Source organism: Rhinolophus hipposideros (assembly GCF_964194185.1).
Source record: "Rhinolophus hipposideros genome assembly, chromosome: 20".
NCBI classification, from domain to species: domain Eukaryota; kingdom Metazoa; phylum Chordata; class Mammalia; order Chiroptera; family Rhinolophidae; genus Rhinolophus; species Rhinolophus hipposideros.
Genome location: NC_138066.1, coordinates 15009835 through 15026737, shown reverse-complemented (window position 1 = coordinate 15026737; position 16903 = coordinate 15009835). Strand labels below are relative to the sequence as shown.

Here is a 16903-nt window from a genome sequence, read left to right as displayed (position 1 = left end):
CTAATGTTCCAAAATTCTTTTCGTTCTTAGAAGTGGAGAAAAGTAAATCAGAAAATTATTAATGCAGTGTGATAAACAGGATTAAAGGAAAAGACAAAAATGACTCCCAAAGAAATGCTGGCGATAGCATTCTGAAATGAAGAAAGGTAAGGGGTCAAGAAAGTCGTAAGCAAGCTTCAGTGGTAAAAAAAAATGAGGACAGACAAAGGACCAGGTTAATGCTATATATTTATTAACTGTTCGGAAGCAGAAAAAAACTGATTTAACTGCAACTTATCAAGGGGAAAAAGCCAAAGTTCCCTGTAATCATTCCTCAATGTCCCCAAAATACTGCCTGAAAAGTCACCTACTGAAAAAGTACACAAAGTAGTAGAGGGCCATATTGCTGTATTTAACAATAAGTTCCCAGAGCTTCTTTCATATTCAGCCCTTTTTAATAAAGCTTTAGTCTCATATATCAAGGAGTTACAAGCAGTGGTATTTTCCTAATGCTCAAGGATAATTTCTCTATTCTTGATTAAACAGAGTAACACTTGAACATTCACTGGCCGTGTATAAAAGCTAGGATGCTGAGGAGTAAGGGTAAGCTTTCAAAGCTAGAAAGACACAATGTCATACTGAGGGAGGGTAAAGGAGAATAGCAGTTCTTTAAAATAAAGAACAGTAAGAAAAATTCCACATTAATAAATGAGATTCTACTGGCTACAGCTAAGGAAGCTTATTACTACTGCATAATCTAATAAATCCAAACATTTTGTCACAACTGCATTCTATCAACCGTAAAGTGTATCACTGAGATAATTCTCTTCTGGAAAGAAAACTGGGGCCTTTTTTTCAATCCTCTTTATTCTGAAAACTAGCAAAAAAAAAAAGGTAAATTCTATTCCTTTTGTTTGGGGGAAACAGTATTTTATGTACCACCTTTTCTCCAAAATGATCAAAATATCTGGGTCCCTATGTTGAACAGTTCCAAAGTTGTACTACACAGTAACCCGGAAAGCATTGCATTAAAATAATTGCAAGCAGTGTAAATCTGAATCCATTATTCTGAGACAAAGAAAAAACAAGCAGCAGCAGACCTAGAAAGGAAACGTAGATAAAATCAATTTAGTAAGTACAAAAAGCAAAACTAACCTCAGGAAGAAAGTATTCATGTACCGTCCCTCAATAATCCTGCTGCTTCCTGAAACGCTTGAGACCTTGCACCCACCACTTCACGCTAGGCTGAACCACGCATGACTAAAACGGTCGGTTTCATCTAGTTCAACCTTATAATTCCTCCAACGCAACAATATAAATGCAAATTTAGAGAATGGGAGTCTCTCTATTAAATGAACCAGTAGCTAAACTGGCTGGAATAGAACCCAAAGTTATAGATTGCACTCAATTTAGATTTGTCATAGCCCTTAACTGCTGGTCACATAAATTTCAGCCTGCAAATTCAGTGTATAAAGTAGCTTTCAGAAAACTCATTATACATATAAGAAAGGCCCAGAAATTAAGTGACATGTCTAAAGGGACAATAGTCAAATAAACCATGGACATCACAGACCTCCCCTAAATTGAATGACTTCTGGTCCAGTGATAGTTTTACTATCTCTTGTTACCTCTTCACTGGAAAATATATTCAACCTACATACCCCTCTGTCTTCTTCATATATGGAAGAAAACACTGAATAGAAAAATTAAGGCAAAAGACTGTTCATAGCAACTTGTAAGTTATAAAATTAAAATCTAAAGAACAGAAAGTTTCAAACAGTTTGGACTAACGTTTGCTTACAAGTATGGAAATGGATGGAATATCACCTTGGAAGCGAAAAAGACTTGGCTAAATCCCAGTGATGTTACTATTTGTTGTCAGCTTTCCTACGTTCTTAATCCTTATCCACAAATGGGTGGCACCTTCTTTGCAGGGTTGTTTTTGAGGATTGAGAGAATAGTAAGCACGTGACATAGTAGATGGTATTGTTATCACAATGAAAATAAACTTTTAAAGAACCTTTTCAATTTGTTAGTGCCACTTGACACTAGTAGTCAATGAAAAAAGACATGTAGCTTTCTACAGTCTTCTGGATATGGCACGGGTACCAGCACCAGGTATAGTACCCTACATTATGGCAAACTCCGTGGTTATTGACTAACTCAAATTAACTCTTAATTACACATAGTAACAAAAGTGTAATTTTTAAAAAGCATTTATACATTCACTACAACATAAGCTCTTGAAGAGATCTTTTGTCTTATTGTATTTACTGATGAATCCCAAGTTTCTAGAACGGTGCCTGGTACATAGTTAGCACTCAATATGTATTTGTCAAAGGGCTTTGGAATTTCTTTTTAATAGTCTGAAAACTAAGGCTTTCCAAAACACAATCTTGACACTCAACTATGTAGTTTTTCCTCTTCACGTACCAACCTAAACAGAGACTCTCTAAAATCAACTCCTACTTTCTCTAGAACGAGGAAAAAAATTATTAGCCTTCTAAAGAACTTAAAAATTTTCCCAATTAGCTTCTGCTAGATTAAAAAAAAAAAAAGAACAAGACCACCTTTTACCCAGATTCTACAATTTTGAGTGCAAAAAGGTATCACTTCCATCAGTCTGAAAACTGAGGTGGGGAGGGAGGGAATCGTTCTAACTACATCAAAATGAAGAGATCTCTCCTCTTAGAATTTAAGAAGCTACTACTATAAGGTGCAGAGGAGGTAGAGGTATAAAGTAAGAGGCTGAGGAGGTAAACGACCCAAGACACTGACATATGGGGGAAAGAGAGCTCCAGGTCTAAATCTCTTTTCATAATTTTTGTAGAATTAAGGAAAAAACAAAGCTTAAAATTTTGTTTGGAGATAGATGAAAGTAAAGGGAATCAAATATATGGTGATGAAAAGAGAACTGACTCTGGGTGGTGAACACACAATATGATATATAGATAATGTATTACAGAATTGTACACCTGAAATCTATATAACTTTAGTAACAATTGTCACCCCAATAAACTTTAATAATAAAAAAACTTGTCTGGAATACATCAGGAAAAAAGTAACAGAAATAACCCTTGCACTGATACAGTTTAAAAGAAGGGTTATACTATTTACTCAGATTTATTATTAACTTGAGTTCTTTTCCTAAGTCTTTGCACAGCCAAGAAACCCTCATCAAAATTTCAGCACTTTCAGAGTAATACATTTTTAAATTGTAGGGAAGTCTATTCCGCACAGAAAAAATATTTCATTAATACCTTTTGAAAATCTATTAAAAGCAAAATCAACTGTCACTGATATTTTTCTAGTCAGAGAGCACACGATGTTTTGAAATTTTCATAACAATCCTAAGTTTTTACTAATTTATAGTTGGACTTATTTTGCATTAAGAAAATCAAAAACACAAATTCTTATGTAAAATAAACATTTCTACACCACAAAGGTATTCATAACAACCATTCCAAGGTCCCACAAAATCCTTAAATGACTAAACTACCAAGGACTAAGTAGTTTTAATTGGTAGCTTTCTAAATCAATCAGAACCCATTCACTGTGCAAGACTTACAATAAGCTTTTAGAATCACATTTCACAAAATTGGTTATGTGTGCTAGTAGCCCTGCTTTTCCAAAGTTCCAGTGATGCCACTTCACTTTTAAGAAAGACCTACATTAGTAGTACCTGTTTTCACTAAATGAAAGCAATCCGAAGAGGATTTTCGCTTTTACCAAAAAGGCGAAAAGCAAAAATACCATTCAGCTTTTTGTCTTTGGAGGCAGTGATACCCAAAGCAGGGAATGTAGCAGACAACTTCCTTCTAGGAACTACACTCAGCATCAAACCACCACAGCTTTGAATGAAACTTGTCTGTGAGCATGTGCTTTATCTAGATTTATTTTGTGTCCTTAGCAAAATGTATTCTAAAGTAATCGCTGCTTTGCTTTACACCGTTTTGGCTTAAGGGTTCCATATGAACACTCTTATTTTCATATAGCAGGGGATACCTGTAGTATTATTTTCCTAGTCAGAAATCTGACACGGCTGTCATGCAAATAAATACTTTAACACTGATTAACTTTTACATTTTCATACGACGGAAACTTTCACCCCAAATCCACAAAGAAGTTATATTTGCTAGTAAGATAGGTATATTCTCCTGAATATTAACCTAAAATTAGTATCAAAAGAACTACATACCATCTCAACATGGCCAAAGTATAGATTATACTGCTTGGGAATAAAGCTGAACCTTCATTTTCCACATTGGGTAATAGGAATTTCTCACAATACTACCAGCTGACAAAAATAATACTTTGCAGTTCACAAAACCCCACAATTTAATGACAACCCTGTAAATTAGCAGGCAAGGCAGGCATCATTAATTCCCATTCTGCAGACAAGGAATCCAGATAATTCCAAGGCCTTTGCACTACACGGCATCTTACAAAACATGAAAGTCATAACTTTTACTCATAGTGTAACGCGTCTCCTTTGAATGTTATATATGAACAGAGTTAAACACATTTCATATTGCTTTAGCTAGACAAATCCTGACCTCATCGCAAATCAAGACTACCAATGACAGATCCGCCCAACTACAGTGATGGATCATTGGAAGAAGAGCAATAACCAAGTCAAGATTAAATTTCAAAACATAAACCAGGATCATCGTCATTTGTTTTCTAAACTACACAGGATTCAGTGTTGTTCTAAAAAGAATGGTTATAACAAGGCATGGGTGAGACTTTAGAAATGTATTTGAGGAAAAAGTTCTTAGTTTAGGACAGACACTTGCTAACATCGAAGTCAAGTATTTTAAACTTGCTGCATATGCTCAAGGTAGACACACATAAAACCAACATACTTGGCTTTGCCCCTCAGTCAGAATGACTAGTTCATATGCCAGCGAGCTCTATTTTCAGCAGCTACCATATCCTTGGCTTTTCCAGTTCCCGTTTTGAGGACTGGGAGAAAATCTTTCATTTTGTCTTTGATTTGTCTTGTTCTGCCACATGTTGACATCATTTAAGAAAAAGGAAAACCAATCAGAGGACTTAGGTCTAAGATTATCTCCACTCCAGAAGGACGGACAAAGCTGAGAAAACTTTTTTGTGACTCTAAATGACACAACGAATAGTAAGAAAATGGTCTTAAGTTGGACGACCACAGGGCAAGTGTTCAGCTCAGGTCAATCTCAGTTAAGCATACCACTTGATTATGAATTGGTACCCCTCCGTTTTAAGGTATCCTGATTTAGATGATAAATTATGATGACCCTCTTATTATGGCAGTTGTTACTACAACGTAGTCAATTAAAATGAACTGAAATTGTACTAGGAGTGACAAGAATGAGTATTTAATGAGCTCAAAGCATAAAATTATGTTGGCAAATCAATCTGTCAACTCAGATATGTCAGTATTGAACTGTATCAAACTGTTACCTGACCATTTGGAAAACAATAAACGTACCTGCTTTCTGTTGCTATTGCTCACTATCCCTTGATGGATTGTTTGACAGCTATCTAGGGTTCTACTTAAAATATTTGTGATTTGCCAATCTTTCCTTCTACAAATTTTACAATTACATCATTAACTTAAGGGCTGTATCTATTAAGGCAGAAGTGTAGGGAAAATGTTTTAAAAGTACTTGACAGAAATGCATGGCACTAGCCATACGTCCATACACATTGTGATACACCAAGAAACCTATATGCAAACACACATTCTGAAATTACCTAAAATACCTTTCTCACTTCATTCACTGAGTCTTGAGATGGGTTTTTGAAAGAAAACACAAGGTTTCTTCAGAAAATTATGAGGACATTTTATCTATTTCGATAAATACTAGTCAAGTCATAAACACCAAGACATTCGAAGTAACTGCTAAAGTAAGCGCAAGCGCACACACACACATCACTTTAGTCACACATGCGTCTTTTGTGAGTGGCTCAGGAGAAACTGGTCTAAAGGTCAGACCATTTCTGGCTTTGCCATTTACTAGACAACTAGTCATGCGACACAGGAAAAAAAAAAATCACTAAATATGTTCAAATCACTTTCTTGAACCATAAAAATGGAAGTAACACCATTAAAATGTTACAAGAAATAAATACAAATTTTTTAAGTGGTCTGTGAGAAGTTCTATATAAACATGGCATTATATAAAGTTTGAAAATTTAATTTTTATCCTATTTCTTGTCATTACTGTTTAAGTACACTCTTCTTAAATGTAAGGTAAAATTCTGGTAAAATCAGCCTTACAGCCCTTTTTTTAAAAATCATGCTTTCAGATCAGCTGCTTACAAATTTGAAACTCATTTGTAAAATACATACATTTATTTCCTGGGCTGAAATTTCACTTGCTATACCAAGTTAAAATCAAGAAATCTTTAAAACATTTTGTATTCCCTTGACCAAGCTACGTATCAAACAATTATGGAAAGCCTATTTATATGGGCTTTCAATGTATTTGCTTGTACTTACTGAATCCAAACTTTGCTCAGTTTAATACTTGCCATAGTGTTTTCCCCATACTAGAATTCAAATTGAGACCTCTTCATATAAAGGTGAAAAGGGTACCTAGGAATGTCCACAGTAAGAATTTACCCCATCACCTCAAATTGCAATGATTCATGTTTTCATTATATACTATATAGTTTGTATGCCCATATGCACAATACTGTACAAAAATCTAAAGTATACATAAGAGCATCTCCTTTAAATACAAAGACTAAATTAAAAGCTACCAGTAGGAGGGATTTTAAAAATCGCATTACCCAATTCCTCTTATGTTTAGGCAGGACTGAAAAATGCATTTGGTAAACTCCATTAACTGAAATAACCATTTTAGTACTAACAAAAATAGCAATAAAAATTATTACTGTCCTACAGTCAAGAACTGATAATTGACATGTTTTTAAACTCATTAATAAAGTTCATTTACTATTACCCATTTTTTCCTAAGACATATATTAAAAAGTTAATTCAAAACACGCCCCCACCTTTCACTGACTACGAGAATAAGAGATGAGGTTCTAGGGTTTTAAAAGGACAGCTAAGTAGTGACTCAGAACAGATGCCTTCCTGGGGTTAATGCATTCAGAGAGTGAATCCACTGAACATCAAAACTTTACCCCTATTTCACATGGAACCTAATCATCACAAGAAAGGTGAAAAGACAAAACCAGCTACTACCCCACAAACCCAAACGTAGTTTATGCTGACCTCTCTACTCTCAAAAAATGTGAAAAGTACTCTTTCCCCCCTGCCATATTCCCCACTTTTCTGTACTAATGTGGTTCATATAAATCAGACAGTAAGGCTTAGTTCAGGAATGCTAAGACTGACATTAAGTGATGGGATGCTAGATTAACCTTCAAGGTGAACAATCCCAGCCCCAAACTTCAGGTATTTCCTACCTGCAACCCAAAATTGTCCTTTTTCTGAACACAACTTAGCTTTTCCTCCAGTACCATTAAATAAACCGTATAAATAGATTCTGAGTCCCCAGGATAGAGTTAAATGATGCTACAAAAAAGTGTAAGTATTGGTTCAACACGGCATGCAAAATTAAAGATAAAGGTACTGCAGGAACGAGAAAAACCAGTATTTATATCACGTACCCAACATCAAATCATTCAAATGCATTCTCACCTCCTCCACTCCCCACACTTGAAAAATTTTCTGGTGACCAAAACTATGGAATCATTTTTTGTCACCACAGACAACAATGAATTATTGCACCCAATAAAGGAGTGGACACAGGTAAAAATCTGATTCCTGATAACTATCTTCCTCTTCTTCCTTTCCAATGAATCCCTCCCTATCTTGTGCCCAACAGATAGGAGTTCCTCCCCATCTGGTTAACCCTATCTCTTCCTCCCTTTAGATCCTGGAGATACAAAAAAAATGTACAATGTAACGATGAGGCTCTATCTATAGAGTGCTACATTGAACACCCAGTAAGAGATTTGGTCAAAAATCCTCAGTACTCAACTCCAAAGTATTACATGATTATCACTGAACAGTTACTTACTTGGAAACTACAATCATGAGCTTCCAAATCAGTTTTTAGAACCTTCCATGTCCTCTTTTTGGTTATCACAGCAAGTTTACTCAGAGCCTAAATCCGTACAGAACAGAAAGCATTCGAGTATAAAGTTTTTTGCCAAAGGCACTGGTAGATTGAGAGGGGAACCTATCTGGAGCATGGGGGGCGGGGAGAGTTCCATTACAAGCACACCTACATTTGACTTTTTTACACACTGAAATAAAGACAAATGTGACCTTGAGCTGTACTTTCCCATCTTATTCCCTTCCCCCTCCCAAAAGAATCTTGTTCAATACCAATAGCAATTTTAGGATTTACAGAACGAAATTTAGTGCAGTATCTTTCCTAAATTTCAGTTCCAGGCCTTTTTCCCTAATTTCAAAGTCGTGAATCCTAACCCTACACTAGGATTAGCCCTGAGGGTATGCACATGACAAATAGGCATTCAAGGAAAGCAAGGACCCTACATATTTTGAAAAATAAGTGGCTTAAGAAAAATCTAAAGATCAATGGCACTTGATTTCAATGTCTCCCCCCACTACTGCACTAGAACCACAGAAACCACATAACTTTTTGTTTTTATATACATTTTAACAGATGTGGAGGTAATTCAAGTACCTAGTTCCAAAATGGGGGCTGGGGGGGGGGGAGACTTAAAAAGAGCCGCCTGGAATGGACTAAACAGACACAATGGGCATTTCGATCAAGTTCAGAAAAATGACGAAAGAACCTTTAGGGACGGAGGATCAGTGAACAAAGAAAAACTGTTCAAATCTGTGCAGAACACCATTTATTCAAATGGGAAAAAAAAATACACATAGGCTCTGCCGGGACCCTCTAGGTTCCTAACCCAAAGCCCACGCCTCAGCTGGGGGCTGGTGATAGGTTAAGCTCCTCGCTGAGGTAAGAACACGCGCATGCCAAGCCCGGGCGCTCAACCCAAATGCAGTTACTCAACGTGATCTGAAATAACTTTTATTTTTCAACAGGTCTTTTTCCATTTGTCATAATGGTGTGTGTCAACAGGAAAAGTCATTTTAACCCAACTTGGAGGCAGAGACAGACCGGCACTAGAAAGGGACTGTACGAGTCATGGTCTCCTTGTTTCCAGTTCAATGTTCTATACACCGCAACCCACCGCTAACAGAGACCAAAAAAAAAAAAAAAAAAAATTCCAGGAACTTCGAGGTCTCCGGGATAAATCTGAGGAAAGGGAGGGACGTTCTGCTCGATTTCCCCAGAAGGAAGCCAGGCTGAATGGGAAGCCTCAAGAACCCTCGCTACAAGGTGCGCTGGCCCACGGGAAAGAAATCTGACGGCGGCATCTCAGCTGGCCTCCGCCCAGGAAGAACTGCAGTGATTCCCACCCTCTCCCCTTCCCCCACTCCCATGCCAGACGGCCCCCGACCACAAGCCCCAAGACCACCTCCGCTCCTAAGGTTTCTCCTTTGTGAGACTCCACAGCCGCCGCCCCACATTGGGCCTCCGGGGAAAAGCCACCGCCCCCACCCGCCATATTTCCCCGAAAGGCGCCCGCGCTACAGCCCCTGGTCGCCACTGTCCCCCATGTGGCGGGTGTTTCTTCCCCCACCACCCCACCCAATTGTTCTCCACATCCCAAGACTGGCCCGAAGCTCCCCTGGGGATTGCTCACCCGGAGACAGCACCCGCCATCTCTTCCCCCTCCCCCGCCCCGGGACTCGCCCTCCCCCTAGCCGCCATTTTACAACCAACTCCTCCACCCTATCGCCTGGGCCTTTGGCTCGCAAGTGTCTGCGGCGAAGGACGCCGAAGGGGTCAAATTCCTGGGCCTGGGGCCTCCCACCGCTCCGGGAGACCGCAGGCCATTTCCTGCTTCCCGAATCCACGTCCCCGGGCCAGGATCGGCGACGGTGCCGCCATTTTGTCTCCTGTTCCCGGCCTCTGTGGGCGGCGGCACAGGGTCCGAGAATTCCAGCCCCCCGTTGCCCCCCCAACTCACCGTCGTATCGCTCAGCCTGCTCGGCCAGCTTCGCCTGGTACACCAGATCCTCCCGATCATCCATAGCGGCAGCGGCTCCGGCAGGGTCTGCGCGACGGATGGAAGCGGATAGCGTCTCCGACTCTCTCAGCCTCTCCCTCCGCGTCCGGGCAGCAAAAATGGCGGCGCCTCAATCCGGGACTTCCGCCTGCGCACGCGGACAACTGCTCAGCTCTATGGCAACCGCTCCCTGGCAACTGGCGCGGGGGGCGGGCCCAGGAGCCCAGAGCCCAGCGCCCGAAGGGGCTGGACCCAACTTAGACGCCCCTCCTCCTTGGGCTCAGCGTGTGCGGGAGCGCTGAGGCGGGAACTGCTACTGAGCGCAGGGAGAGCGGCCCCATGGCAGCGAGAGATGCTGGAGGCGAGGCACGCCCGGACCTCGCCCAAAGAAAGTGAGCGAGGGAGCCTGGACCCTGAAAACCGACACCTGGATTTGGGACAGAGAAAACTAGAGTCTGTGATGGTTTGTTTTTTTCATTCTTTTTATTTATTTATTTATTTTTTAATTTATTGGGGTGACAATTGTTAATGAAATTACATAATTTCAGGTGTACAATTCTGTATTACATCATCTATAAATCCCATTGTGCGTTCACCACCCAGAGTCAGTTCTCCTTCCATCACCATATATTTGAACTTTTTATTTATTTTTTAATTAAAATTTGTTGGGGTGATAATTGTTAGTAAAGTTACATAGGTTTCAGGTGTACAATTCTATAATACATCACCTATATATCACATTGTGTGTTCACCACACAGAGTCAGTTCTCCTTCCATCACCATGTATTTGATCCCTTTTACCCTCATCTACCACCACCCCCTTTACGCTTTGGTAACCACTAAACTATTGTCTATGAGTTTTTGTTTCTTCATTTGTTTGTCTTGTTCCTTTGCTGTTTTCACTTTTATATATCACATATCAATGGATTATGGTTATCGACTTTTGCTGTCTGATTTATTTCGCTTAGCATAATAATCTCAAGATCCATCCATGTTGTCGCAAATGGCACTATTTCATCTTAAGGCAGAATAGTATTCCATTGTGTATATATGCCACATCTTCTTTATCCAGTCATCTATCGAAAGACACTTTGGTTGTTTCCATGTCTTGGCCACTGTACATAAAGCTGCAGTGAACACCGGAGCACATATATCTTTGTGGACAAATGTTTTCGGATTTTTTGGGTAGACACCCGGGAGAGGGATTGCTGGGTCATATGGTAATTCTACCGTGTTTCCCCGAAAATAAGACCTAGCCGGATCATCAGCTCTAAATGCGTCTTTTGGAGCAAAAATTAATATAAGACCCAGTCTTATTTTACTATAATATAAGAGTGGGTCTTTAATATAATATAATATAATATAATTAATATAATAATAAAATATAATATAAAATACCGGGTCTTATATTAATTTTTGCTCCAAAAGATGCATTAGAGTTGATGGTCTGACTAGGTCTTATTTTCAGGTAAACATGGTATTCTTAATTTTTTGAGGAACCTCCACACTGCCTTCCATAACGGCTGCACCAGTCTGCATTCCCGCCAACAGTGTATGAGCGTTCCTTTTTCTCCACAGCCTCTCCAACACTTGTTACTATTTGTCTTGTTGATGACAGCCATTCTAACTGGGGTGAGGTGATATCTCATTGTGGGTTTTTTTGCGTTTCTCTGATGATCAGTGATGTTGAGCATTTTTTCATATGTTTATTGGCCATTTGCATGTCCTCTTTGGAAACATGTTTATTCAGGTTCTCTGCCCATTTTTTAATTAGATTGGTTATTTTTTTGTTGTTAAGTTGTATGAGTTCTTTGTATATTTTGGATATTAGCCCCTTATTGGAGGCATTGTTTGCAAAAATCTTCTCCCATTCCATTGGTCGCCTCTTTATTTTGTCGGTTTCTTTTGCTGTGCATATACTTTTTAGTTTGATATGGTCCCATCATTTATTTCAGCTTTTACTTCCCTTGCTTTTGAGGTCAAATTCATAAAATCCTTTTTGAACCCATGTAATGGTTTTTTAATGGCAGGCTTTCCTCACTGAAACCAACCTCTCTCCTACCTGGTCCCTGTTTTCTCAGACAAGCTCAGTCCTGGACCTTTTCCAGATCCTTTTAACTCCGGGGTAAAGAGTTACAGTTGGTAGGGAAAGAAATACTCCAGTTTTCACACCAACTTTACCCTATCACTTGGCAATCTTTTTCTTCTCCTGCCCTTTTGCCTTCTTCTTCCCCTTAGGCCCACCATAGATAGGAACAGGGAGGTTAATAGAGGAACTTAATCTGGAGTACAAGGTGCAGAAAAGTGGGACCAAGATCAAATTGAGATTGAGGAGTCAGGAATGAGAAAGCACCTGGTCTGTTTTGCTTACCAATGGATTCCAGCAACTTGTACTCAATACAATAACTGTTGCAAGCTCAGGTAACTAGAACATAAGCTGTGTGATAGGGTCTGCAATAAATGTGGAAATAAAAGTAGGTTGGAACCAAATTATGATGAGCCTTGAATGGCAAGCTAAGACGTTTGCACTTTATTCAGTGGGCACAAGGAAGCTATTTTTTGATGACTGCATGGAAGATGACACCAACATCGTTTATCTAACATCATATATATTAGAAAGATTAATAAGTATGGTATAGTAGTGACTAAAGAAGAGGATAGATTATAAGGCTATTACACTAATACAGGCAGAAGGTAATAGATGGTAGCAGAGAAAATAGGAAGGAAAGAACAAATAGGAATAGTACTACAAAGAGAAGCCACAAGAGTTTGTAGCTGATCAGATGTGGAAATCTTGTGAGAGAAAAAATAAATAAAACTGACTTTCCATTCTCCCACCCTGAGTCACTGGAATAATGAGTGGTAGTCCCATTAACAACAACAAAAAAGGAATGCTAGAAAAATTTGTTGATAGACTAAAGAGAAGTCACAGTTCCTTTTAGCATATGTTGGTTCTAAGATTCTCAAAGATCACCTGGTAGAAGTAACCAGCATGGAACTGGAAAAGGGGACTGGCATTCCAAACTGAAGAGAAGCTACCATGGAAGCAGGTACAGAGTGTATGGAGGTAGAAGAGAACCAAGCACAAAACCTTGGAGAATACCTGCTTTTAAGAGCTAAGTGAAGGGCAGCCAGATGGTGCAGTTGGTTGGAGCGCGAGCCCTCAACAACAAGGTTGCCGGATCAATTCTCACATGGGATGGTGGGCTGCACTCCCTGCAACTAAGATTGAAGGACAACGACTTGGAGCTGATGGGCTCTGGAGAAACACAATATTCCCCAATAAAAATAAAAATAATAAAAATAAATAATAAAAGAGACAAGTGAAAGCAAAAGAGCCAACAAAGGAGACTGGGTGGCTCCTTATTGCATTCCAAATTAAGCCCCTTTACACTTTAAACAAACATCAAATTTCAATGGTAAAAGACTGAGAATCAGTCTTAATTCTAATTCTATAACTAAATAAGTACGCATTTATTTGCTTGTACCTTCCACAAGTCATTTCACCTCTGAGGTTCATGTTCATCAGTAAAGTTGAACTGGAGACTGTATATATTACGCCATAAAACAAATCTCAATAAATGTTAAAAGACTGAAGTCATACAAAGTATCTTTTCCTATTACAATGGAATGAAACTAGAAAGGAATAACAGAAGAAATTTCCAGGGAATCTGGAAATTTAACAAATATAGTCAGCCCTCCATATCCATGGGTTTTGGATGCACGAACTCAACCAACCTTGGCTTGAAAATAAAATAAAAAATAAAATAAAATAAAATTCCCTCACAAATTGGTGCAGCCACTATGGGAAACAGTATGGAGGTTCCTCAAAATATTAAGACTAGAACTACTTTATGACCCAGCGTTTCCACTTCTGGGTATTTATCTGAAGAAATCCAAAACACAAATTTGAAAAGATATATGTGCACCCCTATGTTCATTTCAGTATTATTTACAACAGCCAAGATATGGAAGCAACCCAAGTGTCCATCAATAGACGACTGGCTAAAGATGTGGTGCATATATGCAATGGAATATTACTTGGCCATAAAAAAAATGAAATCTTATCATTTGCAACAGCATGGATGGACCTAGAGGGTATTATGCTAAGTGAAATAAGTCAGACAGACAAAGACAAATACCATATGATTTCGCTTCTATGTGGAATCTGAAAAAAAAACAAAATAAATGAATAAGACAAACAGACTCATAGATACAGAGAACAAACTGATGGTTGCCAGATGGAAGGGGGATTGAGGGGCTGAGTGAAAAAGGGGAAGGGATTAAGAAGTACAAATTGGTAGTTACAAAATAGTCATGGGAATGTAAAGTACAGCATAGGGAATATAGTCAATAATATTGTAATAACTGTATGGTGCCAGGTGGGTACTAGACTTATGGAGGATTACTTCATAAGTTATACGAATATCTAACCACTATGCTGTACACCTGAAACTAGTATAATATTGAATGTCAACAGTAATTTAAAGATAAAAAAATTTTAAATATAAATAAGTAAAGCTGTTGTTAAAACATAAAAAAATTCCAGAAATCTCTAAAAGGCAAAACTTGAATCTACCACCTGCTGAGCACTACCCCGAATCCACATGAATGAAGTGACGTGGGCATATCCCACTGTAGCATATATGTAAATACTACACCATTTCTTGTAAGGGTTTGAGAATCTGTAAATTTGGGTATCTGTGGGGGAACCTAGAACCAATCCCCTGCAGATACCGAGGGAAAATTGTATGTGGAAATTAAATAACAGTCTTAAATAACTGATGGGTCAAAGAAGAAATCGCAAGGGAAATTAGAAGATGCCATGATATGAATAAAAACAAAAACACAATATACCAAAACTCAAGAAATGCAGGGAAAATAGTGCTAAGAGGGAAATTTATAGCTGAAATGCCTACATTAAAAAAGAAGGATCTTGGGGCCAGCCTGGTGGCTCAGGTGGGTAGAGCTCCATGCTCCTAACTCCAAAGGCTGCCGGTTCGATTCCCACATGGGCCAGTGGGCACCCAACCACAAGGTTGCCAGTTCAATTCCTCGACTCCCGCAAGGGATGGTGGGGCTGTGCCCCCTGCAACTAGTAATGGCAACTGGACCTGGAGCTGAGCTGCGACCTCCACAACTAAGACGGAAAGGACAGTAACTTGAAGCTGAATGGCACCCTCCACAACTAAGATTGAAAGGACAACAACTTGACTTGGAAAAAAAGTCCTGGAAGTACACACTGTTCCCCAATAAAGTCCTGTTCCCCTTCCCCAATAAAAAAAAGAAAAAAAAAACTTTAAAAAAATAATAAAATAAAAAAAGTCTTCCTTTCAATAGTTCCCTTATAAAAAAAAAAAAAGAAGAAGAAGAAGGATCTTAAGTTAGTAACCTAACTGAATACCTTAAGGAACTACATACAAAAAGAGCAAACTAAACCCAAAGCGAGCTGAAGGAAAAAAATAATAAAGATTAAAGTGGAAATAAATAAAGCAGAAAATGGCGGGGGGAAAGAAAATCAACAAACCAAAAGTTGGGTTTTTGGAAAGGTCAACAAAATGGAAAAAGTTAGACTAAGAAAAAAAGACTCAAATTACTAAAATCAGAAATGAAAGTGGGGAAATTACTACCGACCTTACAGAAATAAGGGTTGTAAGAGAGTATTATGAACAATGTTATGCCAATAAATTGGATAACAAATGAAATGGACAAATTCCTAGAAATACACTGTGATATCATGATATAGTAAGAAATATATATTTGGTCTTTGTCCTTGATAACTGGCACAGAGCTAAAACTCTGGTAATTTCCCAAGTGATAGGGGTGAGGAGGTTTTTTTTGTTATTTATAATAGGCCCCTTTCAACCCTACCTGAGTTTATGCTAATGAGGTAACTCTTGGTGGTCCCCTAGAGAGCTTCAGGATGGGGCTGGTTGCCAAAGGAACCAATCATGTGATTAGAGGATTGTAACTTTCAACCCCACTTACCCCAGTCCTGACCTCCAGGAATGGGAGAGAGGCTGGAGATTGAGTTAATCATCAATGGCCAATGAGTGAATCCCGTCTAGGCAATGGAACCACCATAAAAACTCTAAACAATGGGGTTCAGAGAGTTTCCAGGTTGGTGAATGCATCCACATGCTAGGATGGTGGCGTACCCCAAACCACACAGGAACAGAAGCTCCTGTGCTTGTGACTCTTCCCGACTGCTACCTGTGTGCTTCTTTATCTGGCTATTCATTTGTATCCATTATAATAAACCAGAAAGAGGAAGCAAAGTGTTTCCCTGAGTCTGTGAGCCCTTATAGCAAATAATCAAACCTGAGGAAGAGGTTGTGAGAATTTTTGATTTATAGCCAAGTTGGACAGAAGTGTGGATAACCTGGGGACCCACTACTTGAGATTGGTATCTGAAACGGGACAGTCTTGTGAGATTGAGCCCTTAACCTCAGTCTTGTGGGTCTGCACTAACTCTGGGTAGTCAGAATTGAATTAAATTGTAGGACACCCAGTTGGTGTCGACAGAAAATTGGAAAATTGGTGTGAAAGACCCATACATTTGGTACAATCAGTGTTGTATATAGATAGATCATAGTACACAAACTACTAAAACTGACTCAAGAAGAAATAGAAAATCTGAATATATGTATAAAAAGTAATGAGGGGCAGACGGGTGGCTCAGTTGGTTAGAGTCCGAGCTCTGGGCAATGGGGCGGCAGGTTCGATTCCCACATGGGCCAGCGAGCTGCGCCCTCCACAACTAAGATTGAAAGGACAACAACTTGACTTGGAAAAGTCCCCGAAGTACACACTGTCCCTAGGCGGGATTCACTCATTGGCCATTGATGATTAA

At 39.1% G+C, this 16903-nt stretch overlaps 1 protein-coding gene across 3 annotated transcripts in view; it reads right to left on the bottom strand.

The window, feature by feature from the left end:
• The window catches only part of YWHAE (tyrosine 3-monooxygenase/tryptophan 5-monooxygenase activation protein epsilon), a 41684-nt gene extending 31357 nt beyond the window's left edge, over positions 1-10327 (bottom strand). The window contains exon 1 of one of the 3 annotated variants that reach the window (XR_013991873.1): positions 10012-10208. Coding sequence is in view for 2 of the 3 variants with exons in the window: in XM_081027640.1 (XP_080883766.1) it covers positions 10012-10075 (64 nt within the window). In the remaining variant the exon portion in view is untranslated. Of the gene's footprint in view, positions 1-10011 lie in introns of all 3 variants that reach the window. The other 2 variants (XM_081027640.1, XM_081027641.1) reach the window with 2 other exon arrangements.
• Positions 10328-16903: the final 6576 nt, after the last annotated feature.